The sequence below is a fragment of the Sapajus apella genome, unplaced genomic scaffold (genome assembly GCF_009761245.1).
Source record: "Sapajus apella isolate SASKATOON/1434 unplaced genomic scaffold, GSC_monkey_1.0 scaffold46, whole genome shotgun sequence".
In the NCBI taxonomy this organism is placed as follows: domain Eukaryota; kingdom Metazoa; phylum Chordata; class Mammalia; order Primates; family Cebidae; genus Sapajus; species Sapajus apella.
Genome location: NW_022436986.1, coordinates 18,517,534 through 18,540,825, shown reverse-complemented (window position 1 = coordinate 18,540,825; position 23,292 = coordinate 18,517,534). Strand labels below are relative to the sequence as shown.

Genomic DNA, 23,292 nt, shown 5'->3' with positions numbered 1-23,292 from the left:
TTTTTTTTTTTTTTTTTTGAGATGGAGTTTTGCTCTTGTTACCCAGGCTGGAGTGCAATGGCGCGATCTCGGCTCACCGCAACCTCCGCCTCCCGGGTTCAGGCAATTCTCCTGCCCCAGCCTCCCGAGTCGCTGGGATTATAGGCACGCGCCACCATGCCCAGCTAATGTTTTGTATTTTTAGTAGAGACGGGGTTTCACCATGTTGACCAGGATGGTCTCGATCTCTTGACCTCGTGATCCACCCGCTTCAGCCTCCCAAAGTGCTGGGATTACAGGCTTGAGCCACCGCGCCCGGCCCTCATAAATATTTTTAATCTAAAAAATTCTCTACTGGGCCAGGTGCGGTGACTCACACCTGTAATCCTAGCACTTTAGGAGGCCGAGGCAGGCAGGTCACTTGGGCTCAGGAGAGTTCGAGATCAGCCTGGGCAACATGGTAAAACCCTACATCTACAAATACAAAAATTAGCCAGATGTGGTGGCACATGCCTATAGTCCCAGGTACTCGAGAGGCTGAGGTAGGAGGATTGCTTGCACCCAGGAGGTGGAGGTTGCAGTGAGCTGAGATCACTCCACTACACTCCAACCTGGGTGACTGAGTGAGGCCCTTTCTCAAGTAAATAAATAAATAAATAAATAACCCACTACTGTATCATCTATCACCGCATAATCTTAAACAAAATCTTGATTCTGTGATTTTAAGGCCAACTTTAAAAAATAATTTTCATTTCTTATTTTGAGATTTAGAAGTAGCTAGTAGCTGATCTTTCTGTGCTTATATATCACTTCAAAAGCCCTCAACTCACCTCTATGTTTCATTCATTTCTTTTTTTAAGTTGTGTTGGTATGGATTTTTTCCTTCATTGGAAAGACAGCTTTTAAAAGAACATATTCATTTTATAATCACAAAAACACACACAAAAAACAGATGCGTTCATTCCAGAAAACATGGAAAACCGTATCACTACTTTTAAAAACCAGAATAGCATTACCTGGTTTAATTGCATAGGCATCAAAATTTTTTATTCCTTCTTCTTTTAAGATATTTTCATCAATGACAAAGTTGCCGGTAAAATTTTTTGGCTTTTTGAAGATGGCATATGCTGCATCTGCAATGATATCAACTTTTCTACACTGGCTTTCGATACCAGATCCCCCCAGCATATCCATAGCAGCAGTGTGAATGGCTGGAGAGAAAACACACACACACACAGAGACAGACGCTCGTAACTCCAAATCAAATAATAAAACTATGAAAGTAACAAGCAAGCACCACCCTTCACAATTATCAAGGCGAATCCCCTCATTTCTCAGTTGATGAAAACAAGGTCCACAGTGCTTAAGAGGTTTGCCTAATGTTCTACAGAGAAAACTGGGTAGAGAACACATGTTCCTATGCAACACTGCCTTATACTACAGACTCAACCTTAAGACGCAAAGTAAAATTCAATGAACTTTCTGATTTAGAATGCTCAAGAATTTGCATGCTTTTTAAAGGAATAACTGAAGAGACCTCTAATAGCTTCCAATTGATTCTCCTGATAACAGCTAACTGATTACTGCCTGAAAACAGTCAATACCAACAGTCTTAAGGGTAAAGATTTCCTTTAAATAATGGAGTGTATATGAAGCTGAAAACATCAGCACTGCCTGTGGTGACTCCTTCTCTGGGAAGAGTGCTTGTTTTGCCTCTTTGACACTTGTCAACCACCACCAAACACATGCACACACTTGTGTGGGTATCCACTGAACCAACGATCCCACTGATTATAAAGTGCACCATTACTTTAGGGACCACTAAGGCAACTAAAAAGCTGCCAATTACACTATGACATATCATTCATTGTATGATACAGACAGGTATCCGAGATGTACAAATATAAAACATGGGCATCTCAGAATAAACAAAAAAGGTATAAATTGTTTAGCCTAGTCAGTAAAAATAGATTCCTTGAAAAACACTCAATATATATTGGCTGGATTTCTGGGGGTCCTTTTTAGATTCAGACAATACTGCTTTGTAGAAAATATTAGAAAACAGCCGGGTACAGTGGCTCATGCCTGTAATCCCAGCACTGTGGGAGGCCAAGGTGGGTGGATCACATGAGGTCAGGAGTTCTAGACTGGCCTGGTCAACATGGTGAAACCCCATCTCTACTAAAAATACAGAAATTAGCCAGACATGGTGGCAAGCGCCTGTAGTCCCAGTTACCTGGGAGGCAGAGGCAGAAGAATCATTTGAACCTGGTAGGCGGAGTTTGCAATGAGCTGAAATCACTCCACTGTAATCTAGCCTGGGTGACAGAGCAAGACTCTGTCTCAGGAAAAAAAAAAAAAGGAAATAAAGAGAAGTAAAAGGAAAAATTGCTTAATTAATTATAATTTCCCTATCCAGGGATAACTGCTGTTAATGTTTGCATATAATTTTTTCTGTGTTAGGTATACTTTTAAAATTATGTCTCTTATATGAAGTAACTTGAAACTCTACAATTAACAGTACATTATTAATTACACATTGTCAACAGTAACATCTCAATTTGCTTACATATATCCTAGTTTACATCAAACAGGAAAAACCTATTTATTTTCCAACATAATTCATAGGTTCACAGAAAGTCAATGTATGTAAACATACTTTAGGTTTGAGAGTTTCTAGTACTTTAGATAAAACCTCTTTCCATACATTGTTTTTTTTTTTTTTTTTTTTGAGACAGAGTTTCGCTCTTGTTACCCAGGCTGGAGTGCAATGGCGCGATCTCGGCTCACCGCAACCTCCGCCTCCTGGGTTCAGGCAATTCTCCTGCCTCAGCCTCCTGAGTAGCTGGGATTACAGGCACGCACCACCATGCCCAGCTAATTTTTTTGTATTTTTTAGTAGAGACGGGGTTTCACCGTGTTGACCAGGATGGTCTCGATCTCTCGACCTCGTGATCCACCCGCCTCGGCCTCCCAAAGTGCTGGGATTACAGGCTTGAGCCACCGCGCCCGGCCTTTCCATACATTGTTAAAATATAATTTTAAATTATTACATACCAGAATAACTTACATACTTTGGTCTATAAGATGAAATGTCTATATCTTTCAAGAGCCATTGGCCCCTTTTCATTCATTCAACATAGTTATTGAGCACTTACTATAAGTCCAGTGCTATTCTAGATATTGACGACATAGGAGTTAACAAAATAGACATAAAGCATTACCTTCATGGAACTTACATCCTTATTTTTTTAAATGTTCAATTAATTTAGGGAATTTCTTGAAAGCATTGAGTTAGAAGACACTTGTCTATTTCATAACTAAAAAATCATTTACGAGGAATAATTTTTTTTTTTTTAAGATAGAGTCTCACTCTGTCACCCAGGTTGAAAGCAGTGGTGAGATCATGGCTCTCTGCAGCCTTGATTTCCTGGGCTCTCAAATGACCCTCCTACCTCAGCCTCCCACCACATCCAACTTATTATTATTATGATTATTTGCAGAAATGAGGTCTCGCTATGTTTCCCAGGCTGGTCTCTAACTCGTGGGCTCAAGCCATCCTCCTGCCTTGGCCTCCCAAAGTGCTGGGATTACAGGTGTGAGCCACCATACCTAGCCTGAGAAATAATTTTTTTCCTTAACCAACAGATCAAGAGCAAAAGCTCTGGTCTCACTCTTGAGCTGATCCTTCATTAATAAAAAAATATATAGCAGCTGGGTGTGGTGGCTAGAGCCTATAATCCCAGATATTCTGGAGGCTGAGGCAGGAAGATGGCTTGACTCTAGGTATTTGAGGCTGCAGTGAGCTATCTGCAGTGAGCCACTGCATTCCCTGTCTGGGTGACAGAGTGAGACTCCATTTGTTTATCTAAAAAAACAAAAATAAAAAATAAATAAAATAAAGAATAGCACCTGCCATTCATTAAGTATACCCTGTGCTAGGCATGCTGTTATATATTTTACATATACCATCTTAATTAATTCTTAGAACCCTCAGATAGGTCCTGTTGTTATTTCCATTTTACAGATAGGAGCACTCAAGCACAGGGAAGTTAAGTAACTTGGCCAAGGTCACAGAAGCTAAAATTCAAGCACCCAGCAGCCTGACTTCAGAGCCAGGCTCTCATCCATGATGCAACTAAACAGGTCATACCTTGTTAACCAAAGTTCTTGGAGTTCAGTTATCATCTCACCCCTGAAAACTGCAGAACTTTTCTGTACATAATTGAGCATAATCTATTTTGAGACTATATGCATACATGTACACTCCTAGTCTCCATGTAAACGACATGAATTGTATAAGAATCCTTAAAAACTCTAAATTAGAAGTCTAATAAAAATATGTATAAGTATACACATGCTGTGTGTATGTGGTATGTGTGAGCGTCTATAGAGTAAGAAATGTTCCTCCAACCTATCATTACTTTAACAATCTTTCTAGGAAAGATACAAAGAAGGCACAACTCAAAATCAAAATCAAGAAGACACTCAAAATCAAGAAGTGGGCCGATGAGTATTTCTCAACAAAGATTTTGCAATGCCAACAAGCTAACCCAACAGGTTAGAAAAACTGATAACCATAAAAGCAGGTTAACAGTAGGATCAATCAAATGAAATTCACTGATGATTTCTGGGAAAGAAAATAAGCAAGGACACTGCTCTAATTGTGGATAATATATGCTACACTGCAGCCACTCTGTTAACTACCATAAATCTCCTTTTCTTTGAAAGGCAATAATGCTGGGAGATTACTTCTGGTTCCAGCTGACATAAAGAGTCATCTAAGATGAGGAGATGAGTGTTTTCTTTTAAATAGAGGCCTCTCCAACAGCCAAGAGCCTGGACACCCTCTCAAGCCCAGTTTCACTTCTCCATTTGCATCGCCTCACTCATGAATCATGTAATATTCTAGCTAGCTTTCCTGCCTCTTCTCTCTGCAATCTTATAAGCCATCCCATATTCAGATGCCAGATTAAACTCCCTAAACCTCATCAACAACCATATTACTTCACTGCTCCTATTTTTCCCAGTTTATTATTAATCCTCTGCTTTCTTTTTGCATTTATGAAATTTATTGTCTAGTGAAGGGGGACAGAAATAAAACAATCACAGAAATAAATATTTGATTCCTTTTTTTTTTCTTTTGAGACAGAGTCTCACTCTGTCACCCAGATGGGGTACAGTGGCAATATCTCTGCTCACTGCAACCTCCGCCTCCTGGGTTCAAGCGATTCTCCTGCCTCAGCCTTCTGAGTAGCAGGCACGCACAACCATGCCTGGCTAATTTTTGTATTTTTTAGTAGAGGCACGGTTTCACCATGTTGGTCAGGCTGGTCTTGAACTCCTGACCTTGTGATCCGCCCGCCTCGGCCTCCCAAAGTGCTGGGACTACAGGCGTGAGCCACTGCACCCGGCCTTGATCCTCTGCTTTTAAGATTCTTCAGTGGCTCTCCACTGAATGTAGGTTAAAATTCAAGCTCCTAAACTTGGCAGATGGATCATCCATCTCATCCATCTTCCCCACACCCTCACATCCACCCAACATTCCAGTCAACCTGTATAACTTGAGTTGCTCAAGTTCAGTGGGAAATAACAAGCCCACACCCTATCATACATACACCACCAATTCCTTTAGTTCCCCAACACAGACAGTATTTTCCCATACTGCAAACTTTGCATGTGTCGCTCCCTCTGCTGAGAAATGTCCTTCCCAGTTCTCCCTTTTGAAAAATTCCAACATCCCCTTGAGATCTCACTTCAATTGTTTACCTGCTTTTGAAAATCTACTTCTCTGACCCTTTCTCCTGAGTTACTATGTCTCAAAAGCACCCTATAGGTCAACCATGGTGGCTCACACCTGTAATCCCAGCATTTTGGGAGGCCGAGGTGGGTGGATCACTTGAGGTCACGAATTCCAGACCACCCTTGGTTTCATGGCCAATGTCATGAAACCCCCATTTGCACTAAAAAAATACAAAAATTAGCCAGGCATGGTGGTGTGTGCCTGTAGTCCCAGCTACTTGGGAAGCTGAGGCAGGATAATCGCTTGAACCAAGGAGGCAGAGGTTGCAGCCAGCCGAGATGGTGCCACTGCATTCCAGCCTGGGTGACAGAGCGAGATTTTGTCTCAAAACAAAACAAAACAAAACAAAAACCCAGTACATGGTTCATCATACAATGCACCACAAGGAACATGACTGTAAACTGGATTTAGTGTGTCATCAAGTCTAAGACCAAATAACTGACCAAATGACTGGCTCCAAGATGTCTAGTAAACCTTCTAAAATGAGTGTCTCCAGGCTAAAGCAAAGATCTCAGCAATAAGCTGATCTCTCCTGCTGATCCTGATAGTACCCTCTATATTCCGATATATAATATTCTCCATATTATATAAGCTTTGTCCAGAATATATTTTGGAGCTAGGCAGAAGGTAAACATATTGCACATTCATTCACTCATTTACTCGTTCATCAAATAGTTACTGAATATCTACAATGACTATAATAAAACGAACAAAGCAGACACTGACCCTATCCTCAAGAAGTTTTCATTTTAACAAAAAAAAAAACAGGAAACAACCATAATTATAAATTAATAATTACTAACATGGTAAGTGATGTGAAGGGGATGTAGAGACTACCAAATCCAATGGTCAGTCCCATTTTGTAAGAACTATCAGTATAATCTGACACAACTGATCACTCCCTGTATTAGCCTGTTCTTGCATTACTATAAAGAAATACCTAGACTGGGCACAGTGGCTCACACTTGTAATCCCAGCACTTTGGAAGACTGAGGCAGGCAGATCACATAAGGTCAGGGGTTCAAGACCAGCCTGGTCAACATGATGAAACCACATCTCTACTAATAATACAAAAAAATTAGCTGGGTGTGGTGGCAGGTGCCTGTAATCCCAGCTACTTGGGAGGCTGAGGCAGGAGAGTTGCTTGAACCCGGGAGGCAGAGGCTGTAGTGAGCCGAGATAGCGCCACTGCACTCCAGTCCAGCCTGGGCAACAGAGCGAGACCCCATCTCAAAAAAAAAAAAAATACCTGAGACTGGGTAATTTATAAAACAGGTTTAACTGGCTCATAGTTCTGCATGCTGTATAAGCATGGCTCCAATGTCACTTGGCTTCTGGGGAGGCCTTGGGGAGCTTTTACTTACAGTGGAAGGTGAAGCAGGAGCAGGCATGTCACAGGGCAAAAGCAGGAACAAGAGAGTGGGGGGGAGGGGAGCTGTGCTACACACTTTTAAAAACCAGATCTCTCCAAGGTTTCAGCTTCTTCCTGGTTTAGGCTTGGGAAGGTGCAAGTGTCCAGGAATTTATTCATTTTGTCCAGGTTTACTGGTTTATGTACATAGAGTTGTTTGTAGTAATCTCTGACAGTAGTTTGTATTTCTGTGGAGTCGGTGGTGATACCCTGTTTATCGTTTTTTATTGCATCTATTTGATTCTTCTCCATTTTCTTTTTTATTAATCTGGCTAGCGGTCTGTCTATTTTGCTGATCTTTTCAAAAAACCAGCTCCTGGATTTATTTATTTTTTTGAAGGGTTTTTTGTGTCCCTATCTCCTTCAGTTCTGCTCTGATCTTAGTTACTTCTTGTCTTCTGCTAGCTTTTGAGTTTTTCTGATCCTGCTCCTCTAAGCTCTTTCAATTTTGACGATAGGGTGCCAATTTTAGATCTTTCTTCACTTCTCTGGTGGGCATTTACTGCTATAAATTTCCCTCTAGATACTGCTTTAAATGTGTCTCAGAGATTCTGGGACAGCGGAGGGGTGGGGAGGTCGGGGAGGGATAACATGGAGAGAAATGCCAGAGGTGACGGGGGGATGGAGGCAGCAAACCACATTGCCATGTGTGTACCTATGCAACAATCATGCATGATCTGCACATGTACCCCAGAACCTAAAGTACAATGTAAATAGATAAATAAATAAATAACAGATCTCACAGGAAGATCACACTTGTAATCACTATGGTGAGGGCAGTACAAAGGAGGATGGTGCTAAATCATTCATGAGAAATCTGCCCCCATGATCCAATCGCCTCCCACCAGACCCCACCTCCGACATCGGGGATGACATTTTAACATGAGATTTGGGTGGAGACAACATCCAAACCGTATCACTCCCCACACTCCTTAGAACATTTTCCTCAGCTGGCTTTCACCTCCTCTTTGGATTTTCTCTTATCTTACTCTCCTATGCGGGTCTTCCTCTTCTTCCCAACCTTTCAATGTTGAAATGGCCAGTGGTCCTTTCTCTTCTACTCACTCCCTAGATGGTATCATGTGGTTCTGTGGCGTTTCATACCCTCTATATGCTGATAACCCACAGATATTTTTCTCCAGCCCGGACTGCTCTCCTGACCCCCATTCACAAGCCCAGCTGCCTGACTGTCCCCACTGGGATGTTCAAACACAATGCCCCATACTGAATTCCTAAGCTTGCCCTCCATCTGCTCTATCTGCAGCTTCATCCATCTCAGTTCCTGGCAACTCCACTGTTCTAGTAACTCAAGCCAGAAATCTGTTTTTTTTTGAGCTGCAATTTTATTCTGTCACCCAGGATGGAGTGCAGTGGCGCAATCTCAGCTCAGTGGAACCTCCGTTTCCTGGGTTCAAATTATTCTCCTGCCTCAGCCTCCGGAATGGATGGGACTACAGGTGCGTGTCACATGCCAAGCTAATATTTTGTATTTTTAGTAGACATGGAGCTTCACCATGTTGGCCAGGCTCGTTTCGAACTCTTGACCTTAGGTGATCCACCCGTCTCGGCCTCTCAAAGTGCTGGGATGAGCCACCAAGCCCGGCCCAGGCCAGAAATCTTGGAGCCACCCTTGACTCTCTCACATCCCAAAGGCAATCCATCAGCAGACACTGTTGGTTCTACCTTGAAAAGTCCTCAGAATCCAGCCACTCTCCACCACCTTTACTGCTGTCATCCTGGCCACAGCCACCAAAATCCGTGCCTCAGTTACTGCAGTAGCTTCCCAACTGTTTCCCCCTTTGCCCCTCAAGAATCTAAGTACAGAACAGATCAGCCAGAGAGGTATTTTAAATATTTAGGTTTCATCAGGTCCCTTCTCTGCTTGAAAACCTGAAACAGTTCCTCATTTCACCCAGAGTAATCTAGGAGCAAGTCTTGGCAAGGGCCTATAATATCTGACCCCCATTTCCTTATGACATCACCTCATTTCCTACTCCTCTCCCCTCACTCTGGCCACACTGGTCTTCTCCCTGCTCTTGCATCATGCCAGCCATACTAGTCCACAGGACCTATGCACTGGCTGCCTCCTCTGCCTTGCACGTTTTCCCTTAGATAATCCATGGCCAACGGATCCCCAGGACTAACTGTATTACCGCACACAAGTCTATGCTCAAATATCACCTTCTCAGAAAGGCTGAACCTACCTTCCCTGGTGGTCTGATGGTTAGGACTTGGCACTCTCAGAAAGGCAAACATTTCTTTTTTCTTTCCTTCCTTCCTTCCTCCCTCCCTCCCTTCTTTCTTTCTTTCTTTTCTTTCTTTTTTTTTTTTTTTTTGAGATAGGGTTTTACTCTGTTGCCCAGGCTGGAGTGCAGTGGTACGATCATGGCTCACTGCAGCCTTGAACTCCTAAGGCTCGGGTGATCCTCCCGCCTCAACCCCCTGAGTAGCTGGGACTATAGGCGCACACCACCACACCTGGCTACTTTTTGAATTTTTTGTAGAGATGGAGTTTTGCCATGTTGCTCAGGCTAGTGTCAAACTCCTGGGCTCCAGTGATTGGCCTGCCTCAGCCTCCCAAAGTGTTGGGATTACAGGCATAAGCCACCCCTCCTGGCCTAAGACCAAACCTTTCTACCCTATTTTATTTATTTTTATTTATTTATTTTTTTTTAAAGACGAGGTTTCACCATGTTGGTAAGGCTGGTCTTCAACTCCCGACCTCAGGTGATCCGCCCACCTTGGCCTCCAAAGTGCTTGGATTACAGGCGTGAGCCACCATGCCCGGCCTCTACCCTATTTTAAATTGCCACCTTCCTTCCTCAATGCCTGAGACTCCAATCCCCTTCCTTTGTTCTATTTTTCATAGCATATTACCTCGTAGCATACTATATACTTTGCTATTCGTCATATTGTCTATTGCCTCTCTCCCAATTAGACTATAAGTTCCATAAGGACAGAGATTTTTATCTCTTCTGTTCTCTGATGTTATCTTCAGCAAGCACAACACAACTTGGCATAAAATCAGTATCCGATGAATATTTATTGTATGAATAAAATTTTAAATTCTTAAGAGTCAAAGAAAGCTTTTTCTGACTCTGTTATCCCGGGATCCCAAAGACCTACAGGTTAGGGAAGTAGAGGAAAGGGACAGGGGAGGACAGAGTACAAATGATGCTAACAAACTCTGAAGTCTGCCACACTACATAGTTAACTCTTTGAGGGTAAGGATTGTGTCACATTCATCTTAGTACCCATGTTGCCTTGCTCCTAGTAGATAATTAATAAATTATCTGTCAAATGCATAACAAGCAAATGGTATGGAGAATTGTGTCCTGGCATGTAAGAATGAATGTTTGGAAAATGAATGAATGGAAAATGAGAAGTCAGCTGGATGCAGTGGCTCGTGCCTGTAATCCCAGCACTTTTGGAGGCTGAGGCGGGCAGATCACCTAAGGTTAGGAGTTCAAGGCCAGCCTGGCCAACATGGTGAAACCCCATCTCTACTAAAGATACAAAAATCAGCCAGGCGTGGTGGTACGCACCTCTAATCCCAGCTACTTGGGAGGCTGTGGCCTGAGAATTGCTTGAACCCAGGAGGCAGAGGTTGCAATGAGCCGAGATTGTACCACTGTACTTCAGCCTGGGCAACAGAGTGAGACTCCGTCTCAAAAAAAAAAAAAAAAAAGAGAAAGTGACAAGTAACACAAGGGAGGTACAAAGAGGGGAAATAATGTGTTAGAACTTTGTTACCTCAGAGACCTCCCTTTCTAACCAACTTCCTCTCTATTTCAACTTTAATGACAATAATGATATGAGGGATGGTGACTGAGAAACGGACAGAAAAGGCAAAGAAGTTGAAAAAGAGAGGTACAATAAAGTGTGAGCTTTTAAGTTTTCTGGCTGTGACCCATAATAGGTAACATTTTCATATATAATACTTATATATGAAACAAAAGCTATGAAACAATACTGACACTTCCTCCATGCAATGCACTCTAATATTTTCTATTCAATTCCATTAGAAATAAAGCAACAACAAAACAACACTGGCTGTTGCTCACTAAATCAATTTCACAATCAACTATATTGATTTCATGCCTCACTAAATTGATTTCATGACTCATCAATGAGCCTTGACATATAGTTTGAGAAATATTGAAACAGTGCCTTTTTTACTCTCATCTTTTTTCCCTACTGCAAAGGACATCACTCTTCAAAATCTTAAAAGAACCGTTTACTACAGAAACATAAAAGAAACAAAGAAACCATAAAACATGGTTTTGGTCCCACAGTGGGGACCCATTAAATTGCAGAAGAAAGGAATTTAACCAAACTGATTCCTGGAGTCTTTAGAAGAAAAAGAGAGATGGTGGTTGGAAAGTTGGCCGCAATCATCAAATATTCCAAGAGTTACCTCACCAGCATGCCCCAGTACTCAATTCTACCCATAGTCCCTTGTTTCCCATCATCTATACTACAGGCTGTAGAATCTTTCAGTACTGCTTGGAGCTGAGGAATTCCCTTTATCCAGTATATAGCAGATAGGGAGCAGTGATGAAAAGAAATCCTTCATTTGCTCCTAAACTAGAACCCTAGATATGTTTCACACAGCTGTATGTGGCAGTTCAGTTCAAAAGTACCACCAGGGGTTTAGTAATACTTTGCATAAATGCTGGATTAAATATGCTTTTAAAACCTAACTTCTACCAAGCTAGACATACACTAGGTAAAAAGGCCAAAGAAGTATCCTCAGTATCCATGTCTGCTGCATGACAACTATCCAATAAATAGTTGTTGGATGATGAATGAATAAATAAAATGCCAGAAGAAAAAAGAGTGGGAATAAACAATAGATCAACATAAGGGTCCTTAGGGGATACAGAAAGATGTTAAATGATGCAACTGGGAAAATCAGGAAAATCTGAATGACAGAAATCCTATAAGATAAATGACCTGGTTTTTCAAGAAATAAGTGGTAAGAAAAAAATCAGTGTAACTGCTTTAGATTAAAAACACTTGAGGCCGGGCGTGGTGGCTCACGCCTGTAATCCCGGCACTTTGGGAGGCCAAGGCAGGTGGATCACGAGGTCTAGAGATCGAGACCATCCTGGTCAACATGGTGAAACCCCGTCTCTATTAAAAATACAAAAAATTAGCTGGGCATGGTGGCGCGTGCCTGTAGTCCCAGCTACTCAGGAGGCTGAGGCAGGAGAATTGCCTGAACCCAGGAGGCGGAGGTTGCGGTGAGCCGAGATCGCGCCATTGCACTCCAGCCTGGGTAACAAGAGCAAAACTCCATCTCAAGAAAAAGAAAGAAAATGTCAGAGGAATAAAATCATCTCTTTATAAGAAAACACTGTAAAGAGGATTTATGTGAATAAAATTACTTTAAAAAAAAACACTTGAGACATATGAAATGAATGCAATGTATGGAACAATTTAGAACTTGATGTAAATAAACCAACTGCAAAGAAAACATTTATGAGACACATGAGGGAATTTGAACACTGACTAGATATTAGATGATGTTAAAGTATGTTTCTTAGCTATGGTAATAATTTTGTCTTTTTAAAGAGCCCTAATAATTCAAAAATACATATTAAAGTATATACAGATAAAATGTATATACTTTGAGATGTAAAATGTATATGCTATGATTGAGATCTGCTTAAAAATAATGTGGTGAGGCAGCTGGGCACGGTGGCTCCTGCCTATAATCCCAGCATTTTGGGAGGCCACGGTGAGAGGATCACTTGAGGTCATGAGTTCGAGACCAGCCTGGCCAACATGGTGAAACACCCTCTCTACTAAAGATACAAAAAGATACAAAAATTAGCCTGGCATAATGGTGGGCACCTATAATCCCAGCTACTCAGGAGGCTGAGGCAGGAGAATCACTTGAACCTGGGAGGCAGTGGTTGCAGTGGGCCAAGATCACGCCACTGCACTCCAGCCTGGGTGACGGAATGAGAAACCGGTAAAACCAGATTGGCCATGTGGCGAAATTGCTGAAGCTTAGTAGTACATGATGTACTACTCTCTCTACTTGTATGCGTGTTTGTACATATATTTGACTTTTTTCATAATTAAAAGTTTGAAAAATAGGCCGGGCACTGTGGCTCATGCCTTTAATCCTAGCACTTTGGGAGGCTGAGGTGGGTGGATCACCTGAGGTCAGGAGTTCAAGACCAGCCTGGCCATCATGGTGAAACCCCATCTTTAAAAAAAAAAAAAAGAAAAGTTTGAAAAATATGCAACAAAGGGCTTTAGAGATTATTTATAATACCTAATTTTATATAAGAGGAAACTACGTATAGACAGCTACTGTAGCTCACACAGCTAAGAATGACATGGGCAATACAGAAACGGAATTATTTCATTTTTATTTTTTGGAGGGACTGATTCTTTATTTCAAAAAGACGCTTGTCAATATTCAGTATCAAAACAGTTGCACTATTGATTTTTCTTTCTCCTAATTGGCCCCAAAGAGACCACATCAAAGGCAAGTACATTTTAAACCAATAAGCTGCAGAATGTACACCTAACAGACCTCATAGAAATCATATCAGGGCAGGGCATGGTGGCTCGTACCTGTAATCCCAGCACTTTGGGAGACCAAGGCAGGTGGATCACTTGAGGTTAGGAGTTCGAGACTAGCCTGGCCAAAATGGCGAAACCCCATCTCTACTAAAAATACAAAAATTAGCCAGGCGTGGTGGCATGCACCTGTAGTTCCAGGTACTCGGGAGGCTAAGGCATGACAATTGCTTGAAGCTGGGAGAGAGAGGTTGCAGTGAGTTGAAACTGTGCCACTGCACTTCAGCCTGTGCGACAGAGCAAGACTCCGTCTCAAAAAAAAAAAAAAAAGAAAGAAAGAAAGAAAGAAAGAAAGAAAGAAAGAAAGAAAGAAAGAAAGAAAGAAACCTTATCAGGAAATGGGGGCTGGTTAGGGAAAGAAACTTTAAAAGATCAGCAAACTGCCAGCCCACGGACTGTAGAGGCTGTCACAGCCAGACACAGGTGCCACAAACCAAAAGAAGCAAAGAGAAACTGAATAATTTTAAATACTAATGTGACATTTGGATGTTTTATACAAATTAGTTCTGGCAGGGCACAGTAGCTCACGCCTATTATCCCAACAATTTGGGAGGTCAAGGGGCAAGGATTACCTGAGCCCAGGAGTTCGAGACTAGCCTAGGTAACATGGCAAGACCCCGTCTCCACCAAAAAAAACTAAAAAATTAGCTGGGCATGGTGGTATGTGCCTGTGGTCCTAGCTGTTTAGGAGGTTGAGGCAGGAGGATGGCTTGCGCCCAGGAGGTCAAGGTTGCAGTGAGCTATGATTGTGTCACTGCACTCCAGCCTGGGTAACTGAGCAAGACTTGTCTCAAAATAAATAAAAATCAATCCAATCATTTATTTACCTGAACTATATTATATGGTTACTTGAGAATCTGGAATACAGAATAAGTGTGCTAATAAGAAAATTAAACAAAATGTGACACCGGGAATATGAAAGTTCAAAGGCTCTCACAGAAGAAAAGATACTGGTGGAATTAATTTCCATAATTAACAGATTATGGAAACCTATTTGAACTTTACAATCAAGAGTCCATACATTTGAAGAGAGTACCTAGGTAGCCTACTTCTCTTGTTGCATTATATTTATATGATTTATCTGCCCTAACAAAATTTGTAAACTACTAAGGGCAGAAACAATATGTTATTGCTTAATTATCTAATAGTTCCAAGTTTGAGATACCACTAAAAAGTAATATTCCTCAGGCAATTCTCCTGCCTCAGCCTCCTGAGTAGCTGGGATTATAGGCACGCGCCACCATGCCCAGCTAATTTTTTGTATTTTTAGTAGAGACGGGGTTTCACCATGTTGACCAGGATGGTCTCGATCTCTTGACCTCTTGATCCACCCGCCTCGGCCTCCCAAAGTGCTAGGATTACAGGCGTGAGCCACCGCGCCCGGCCTAAAAGTAATATTTCAATTTTAACAAGCATTTAAAAAGTATGTAGACTTTATGGTAGTTTAGTAGGAGTTACCAGCTTAACAACTCGACTTATTAGCTAGGAACATTACACAAAAATTTCCAGCAAGTTAAGTAAGACCTTACTGCTTTAACGATCATCTTTAATACTAATACAGCATTATGCAGTAGAAAGGATGCAAGAACTGAAGTTAAAAAAAAAAAAAAAAAAAAAAAAAGGGGAAAACAGTGGGGCTCATGCCCATAATCCCAGCACTTTGGGAAGCTGAGGCAGGCGGATCACGAGGTCAGGAGTTCAACACCAGCCTGATCAACATGGTGAAACCCCATCTCTACTAAAAATACAAAATTAGCTGGGCATGTAATCCCACGTACTTAAGAGGCTGAGGCATAAGAATCACTCGAACCTGGGAGGCGGAGGTTGCAGTGAGCAGAGACCGTGACATTGCACTCCAGCCTGGTTGACAGAGTGAGATTGTGTCTCAAAAAAAAAAAAAAAAAGGAAGAAACTGCATATATTTAATGATAAAAAGAAAAGCATTCCCATTATTGACAAGAACACAACAAATATACCTCCCATCATTGTTACTATTCAACACTATTCTAAAAGGATTAGCTAATCTAATAAGAAATGGAAAAATAATTTAATATATAAGGAAAAGGAGAAACACAATTGTCACTTTTTGTGATAAGACTTCAAACCTAAAAAAATCTAGGAGAATCTACAGAAAACTTTTTAGTATGAATAAGACAGTTCAGTTTACTAGTATATTTATAATAAAGATATATAGTTTTTATTTTAATATATACCTTAACAAATTAGAAAATATATTGAAAACAATAAAAATATAAAATATCTAGTAATATATTTAATAAAAAAATGGATAGAACTAGTCTTCTGCTTCTAGAAATATGTTTTCTTTTTTTTACTGCTGGGGGCCAGCACCCCTAACATTGCATTGTTCATGGATCAACTATATGATGAATTATATACTCTATAGGGCTGTCTTATAATAAAACTATAAATAAGCAATAAGCGTTTTTTAAAAGCATTGCTGGGCTCTCAAAAAATCAAGAGAAAACTACTGGTGAAGGGAAGAGAGGAGGAGAGAAGAGGGTGCAGTAAAGCATGAAAAAAGAAACCAAGGATGTAAGAATTTGGAAAGGGATCAGAAATAAATGTTATTATAGATCATATGATTACCTGCATAGAAAATTGAAGAGACTGTAGATAAATTACTAGACTCAGCAAGAAAGTTTAGAAAGATAGCAGTCTTAATGTTTAATTGCAAAATATTATTTATTAATCTTAAATAATGTTTAATTACAAAAACATTTCTACACCCTAGCACCAAATGGAAAATAATATTTTTAAAAGATACCATCTAGGCCAGGTACAGTGGCTCACGCCTGTAATCCCAGTACTTTGGGAGGCCCAGACAGGTGGATGATCTGAGGTCAAAGAGTTTGAGACTGGCCTGGCCAACATAGTGAGACCCCGTCTTTACTAAAAATACAATAATTAGCTGGGCATGTTGGTGGGTGCCTATAATCCCAGCTATTTAGGAGGCTGAGGCATAAGAATCGCTTGAGCCTTGGAGGCAGATGTTACAGTGAGCCAAGATCACGCCACTGCACTCCAACCTGCACAACAGAGTGAGATCCTGTCTCAAAAAACAAACAACAATAAAGATACCATCTAGAATTGTAGCTGCCTCAAAATGAAATGGTTAGAAAGTGTTCCCTTCCCCAATCTTCCCATGCTCATATGAGTCCTTTAGAATTCAGTGACTTCCTGTCTGGTACAGTGGCTCACACCTGTAATTCCAGCACTTTGGGAAGCTGAGGCAGGTGGATCACCTGAGGTCAGGAATTTGAGACCAGCCTGGCCAAGATGGTGAAACTCCCTCACTACTAAAAATACAAAAATGTAGCCGGGCGCGGTGGCTCAAGCCTGTAATCCCAGCACTTTGGGAGGCCGAGGCGGGTGGATCACAAGGTCAAGAGATCGAGACCATCCTGGTCAACATGGTGAAACCCCGTCTCTACTAAAAATACAAAAAATTAGCTGGGCATGGTGGTGCGTGCCTGTAATCCCAGCGACTCAAGAGGCTGAGGCAGGAGAATTGCCTGAACCCAGGAGGCGGAGGTTGCGGTGAGCCGAGATCGCACCATTGCACTCCAGCCTGGGGAACATGGGAAAAACTGCGCTCAAAAAAAAAAAAAAAAAAATACAAAAATGTAATGGTCATGGTGGCGCATGTCTGTAATTCCAGCTACTCAGGAGGCTGAGGCACGAAAATCTTTCGAACCCAGGAGGCAGAAGTTGTAGTGAGCTAAGACTGCACCACTGCACTCCAGCCTGGGGGACAAGAGCAAAACTCTGTCTGAAAAAAAAAAAAAAAAAGGGAATTCAATGACTTCCACATTTCCCTCTTCCCCAAATTCTAGGTTTTGAAGACAGTGTAGTGCTTTTGGCTAGAGACTATTATTAAACTTTTATCTTATCCTATCTCTTCAATATAGAGAGTTCTTATTTGGTACCTGTTATTTCATATTCCCAGTTATTCTATATGATCCATTTATATTTGACCATATATTAAATATACTACAGGTTATTTGCTAGCCATTATTTCCTCTCCTCTTTATTTCTGCTCCCATCTTGAAAAGTCTCTGTTCTGACACATTTGCTGCTTGGTTAAGAGCCCTTGCTACAAGACTCTTTTCAAGTGTGGTAGCATATCCACATATCTTCCCTTCATCTTGTCAATAAACTATCTTGGCTGAGTCCCTTTCTATCAGTAAGGTACAGATGTTACTCCACTGCTTTCTAGTTTCTGGCATTGAAGATAAAAGACTGCATAGCCGGGCGCGGTGGCTCACGCCTGTAATCCCAGCACTTTGGGAGGCCGAGGCGGGTGGATCACGAGGTCAAGAGATCGAGACCATCCTGGTCAACATGGTGAAACCCCGTCTCTACCAAAAATACAAAAATTCAGCTGGGCATGGTGGCGTGTGCCTATAATCCCAGCTACTCAGGAGGCTGAGGCAGGAGAATTGCCTGAACCCAGGAGGCGGAGGTTGCGGTGAGCCGAGATCGCGCCCTTGCACTCCAGCCTGGGTACAGGAGCAAAACTCTGTCTCAAAAAAAAAAAAAAAAAAAAAAAAAGACTGCAATGTTTTTCCTTTGTAAGTAACATATATTCTGCCTGAAGGCTTGGAAGATTTTTTTATCCTTGAAATTCTGAGGTTCTCCCAGATGTCTTTTTCAGCCACATAAATTCAGCCTCAAATCTGGTAAACCTTTCTGTCTACATCTTTCTTCTGCTCAAGGGAGTTGTTTCCTATTATTCATTCAATTATTGTTTCTCCTCTATTTGTTCTCTTTCCAGACCTCCTTCTAGGACTCCTGATATTTGCATGTGAAGTTCCCCGGATGTGTCCTCTAAGTCTCTCTCCATTTTCTTTAGGGTGTTTTGGCTCTTCTGAGATATTTCTTGCACCAGAATATTCAAGCTGCTTACTCATGTGTTACTCAACATCCAACCCTTCAACTACTATATACTAAATATATATATATATATTAAACACAATCTATTTTTAGTTCCAGAAAGCATTTTTCATATGATAATTCAATCTCTTAGGTCATGACTTTTGTTTTTAAATTGAGGTATTTTCTGTTTCTTTAGCAGTTTTATTTCACTGAAAACTGCTATTCTGGGTGTTCTATTTATTTTTTTCTATGTCTGGATACTGGGTCCTCTTAGCTGTACTGCAATTTTTCATTTTACCCTGAGATAGGTTTTTTTTTTGTTTTTTTTTTTATGAGACAGAGTCTCATTCTGTCTCCCAGGGCAGTTGAAAGCATGCCAGCAGTGCCAGCATAGTAAGTTATCTTATCAGAAGTACCAATCATTGAATCTATTTTGGGACTTGAATTCTCCCAGGTCTCCTCACTTCCACACCTCAGGGATAGGAAATACTTATCTTGCCTGTTGAGCCACACTGTTGAGTCCTCAGATCTCTGTGATCTAAGCCCTCTCCAGGAACTTCTGAGTATCTGTTCTCTCTCAAGTTCTCTCACCTGGCTTCATTCTGCCCTCTAGCTCAGAGAGAACAAAGTCTTTCACAAGCTTCTCAGTTCCTTCTCTTACAGAATCAAGTCTTACTTACTCCTTCCTAGTCCTGCCTGCCCTCATTCTAGCAGCTGCTCCAATCAGGGGAAAGGGAAGGACAGCAGGCACATGACTTCCAGTAGCTGTCTTCCTAGAAACCCCCTCTGCTGGCAAATTCAGTGAAAAAGGCTCCAATTTGCCATCAACAGAAGTGTTTTCAAAAAATGTAATGAGGCCAGTGCAGTGGCTCATGCCTGTAATCCCAGCACTTTGGGAGGCCGAGGAGGATATATCACTTGAGCCAAGGAGTTCAAGACCAGCCTGGCCAACATGGCAAAACCCCCTTTCGACTGAAAAAAAAAAAAAAAAAAATTAATGTAATGAAGAATATGAAGACTTTCCAAAGGAATCCAAAAATATCATGCATTTACAAATACCTGAGTGACTGCTATGGGCAGAGCACAACCCTAGGAACAGAAACACCAGTGTTGATGCCTAAGGTGATTCTTTGTACAAGGGCAACATTGATTTTTCTGTTTAAATTCTGATGTGAGTATAATCAAGGTTCTGTTGAATTTTTTTTGTTTGTTGTTTTTCTGAGACAGGATCTCACTCTGTCCTGTCTCAGAACGCTGGAGTACAGTGGCATGATCACGGCTCAACACAGCCTTGATCTGCAGGGTTCAAGCCGTCCTCCAATCTTAGCCTCACAAGAAGCTGGGACCACAGGCATACTCCACTGTGCCCAGCTAACCTAATTCTTTGTTGCCCAGGCTGGTCTTGAACTCCTAGGCTAAAGAGATCCTCCTGCCTCTCTGCTTCCCAAAGTGTTGGGATTACAGGCATGAACCACTACATCTGGCCTATAATCTTTTAAAGAATGAAATAAAAGAGTGATTCCCACTATGCATTCTCTTTTTTGTTGTTGTTTTTTAACCCACTTCCCATTTAGGAAAAAAAAAAAAGTACAGCTTACTGCCAGCGCTCATTTAATTTCATATAAACACAGACTTTGAGGATGAAACAAATCTGATTTTCAACATAAAAATATAAAAAGCTTATTTTCAAACAGACCTTGTCTTTAACCCTAATGTAACAGAAATGTATACGTGTTACATTAGATTTAGAGACAAGAGTATCCTCAGGTCAAATGGGAAATGGGTTGAGACAGGGTCTCTTTGTTGCCGAGGCTGAAGTTCAACAGCATGACCATGGCTCACTGTAGCCTTGAACCCCTGGCTTAAGTGATTCTCCTACCTCAGCTGGGACTATAGGTGTACGCCACTACATCTAGCTAATTTTTTTTTTTAAAGAGGCCTCACTATGTTGCCCAGGCTGGTCTCAGACTGGTAATCATCCCGCCCAATCTCAGCCTCCCAAAGTGCTAGGATTACAGGAGTGAGGCACCACACCCAGTCCCTCTATGTATTCTCTTTATCATTAGACATACTTTTCTGGGATGTGACCGCCATTTACATATTTTGTTGTTGTTGTTGTTGTTATTGTAACAGGGTCTTGCTCTGTTGCCCAGGATAGAGTGCAGTGGTGCGATCTCAGCTCACTGCAACCTCTGCCTCCTGGGTTCAAGTGACTTTCATGCCTTAGCCTCTCAAGTAGCTGGCTAACTTTTCATATTTTTAGTACACACGGGGTTTTGCCATGTTGCCCAGGCTGCTCTTAAACTCCTGGACTCAAGTGATCTGCCCACTCTGGCCTCCCAAAATGCTGGGATGGCGTGAGTCATCTATAACCACACCTGGCACCATTTACACTTAAGATGAAAAGAAATTGAGGTTTTCATGGGCATTACCCACTAGTATATGGAAAAATGTAGAGTGAAATGTTATCGTCTCTTTTTCTTCCTTTAAGCTACTTTGATATAAGTGGAGAGTAAGAACCTGTAAGAAAGACAGGCTTTCCGGCCGGGTGCGGTGGCTCACGCTTGTAATCCCAGCACTTTGGGAGGCTGAGGCGGGTGGATCACAAGGTCAAGAGATCGAGACCATCCTGGTCAACATGCTGAAACCCCGTCTCTACTAAAAATACAAAAATTAGCTGGGCATGGTGGCGCACGCCTGTAGTCCCAGCTACTCGGGAGGCTGAGGCAGGAGAATTGCTTGAACCCAGGAGGCGGAGGTTGCGGTGAGCCGAGATCGCGCCATTGCACTCCAGCCTGGGTAACAAGAGCGAAACTCCGTCTCAAAAAAAAAAAAAAAAAAAGAAAGACAGGCTTTCCTTTTCTCTCATTTTTGCTGACTTTCCCTCATTTTTATATATCTTATTGCCCAGCAAGGAAGCCATCAACTTCTGTTATAGCATTTGCACACAAAGCCCGAACAGGTTCTTCTGTCCTCTCACAGGGCTCCAGGTATTCTGTGAATTCAGAAGAATTCATGTGAAAGTAAAGATAATCCAGCTTGTTCTAAAGGAAAAAGGCAAGGGCAGTAAGAATACAAAAATGTTAAAAAGCATTTGTTAGGATGTGTGAGGAGAAAATAAAAGTATGAGAATCTGCAGAATTTAGGAAGGTTCCAGAAACAAAGATGGAGAAAGAGTTGGAGAAGTGCAGTATCTCCTGTTGCCCTTCAAAAGACTTTTATAGTGTTCCAGTGGTCAGTGTTCCCACAAAGGCTTTGGCTGAAGAGTTACTCATGTAGTCTAAGCCAAGGCTGGAGGATGATTGAAAAGGATCTTATGTTGTAAAATAAAAAGTTGAACTTGTTTCCCAACAAACAGATTAAAGTTAGTGTTGACAGTCTACACACTCCTACCCCATCACACCCAAGGTGCACCTCAAGAGTGTCAAGGGCAGACCGGGCATGGTGGCTCACGCCTGTAATCCCAGCACTTTGGGATGCTAAGGTGGGCGGATCACTTGAGGCCAGGAGTTCGAAACCAGCCTGGCCGACATGGTGAAATCCCATCTCTGCTAAAAATACAAAAAATTAACTGGGCATGGTTGTGTGCGCCCCTAGTCCCAGCTGCTTGGGAGGCTAAGGCACAAGAACTGCTTGAACCTGGGAGGCAGATGTTGCAATGAGCTGAGATCACGCCATTGAACTCCAGCCTGGGTGACTCTGCCTCAAAAATAAATAAATAAATAAAAGAATGTCAAGGATAATACATAAAAATCTTAACAAATGAAGTTTTTTAAAAGTACATACCTGTTTTAGGCCATAGGGCATTGACTGCAATTTCACCTTTAAATTCTTCTGCCATTCCAAGCACACACATAGACATACCATACTTAGCAATGGTATAAGCTGAAAGAATCACAAAAAATAATAATTTAATTATAAAAGAAATTAAGTTAACCAATTTCTTTCTATTACTATTTTCTTCCTGATGTATGTGTATGTGTGTGTATACGTGTACATATATATATATATATGTATATACATACAACACACCCTCGCACACATATATATCAGGAAGAAAATAGTAATACACACACACGTATATATACATACGTATACGTATGTATACACATATTCTTTTTTTTTTTGAGACAGGGTCTCACTCTGCCACTCAGGCTGGAGTGCAGTGGTGTGATCATGGCTCACCTCCTGGGCTCAAGCAACTCTCTACCTCAGCCTCCTGAGTAGCAGGGACTACAGGCGTATGCCACCAAGACTGGCTAATTTTTCAATTTTTTGTAGAAACAAGGTTTTGCCATGTTGCCCAGCCTGGTCTTGAACGCCTGGGCTCAAGCAATCCACCTGCCTTGGCCTCCCAAAGTGCTGAGATTACAGATATGAACCACTGCACCCAGAGTCCCTGATATATTTTTGAGAATCCTTTTCAATAATATAATTATAATGTATAATTGTACAAATGCACTATTTTCTAATGAAAAGTTTTTATAGATGTGAACAGAGGTGAAATAATTTTATATATATTCCCTCCTAATATTTGATTAAAATAAAAATGACAGTAATATACTTTCATTTTTCTTAATACTATGAGGGTAAATCACATTGT

General features: G+C 41.4%; 1 protein-coding gene across 1 annotated transcript in view; it reads right to left on the bottom strand.

The window, feature by feature from the left end:
- Positions 1–23,292, bottom strand: part of HSDL2 (hydroxysteroid dehydrogenase like 2) — an 83,338-nt gene that overhangs the window by 35,277 nt on the left and 24,769 nt on the right. The window contains exons 6-7 of the mRNA XM_032240366.1: positions 22,476–22,574; positions 996–1,190 (exon numbers count right to left, since the gene is read on the bottom strand). Of these exons, the coding sequence (XP_032096257.1) occupies positions 996–1,190; positions 22,476–22,574 (294 nt within the window). The remainder of the gene's footprint in view (positions 1–995; positions 1,191–22,475; positions 22,575–23,292) is intronic.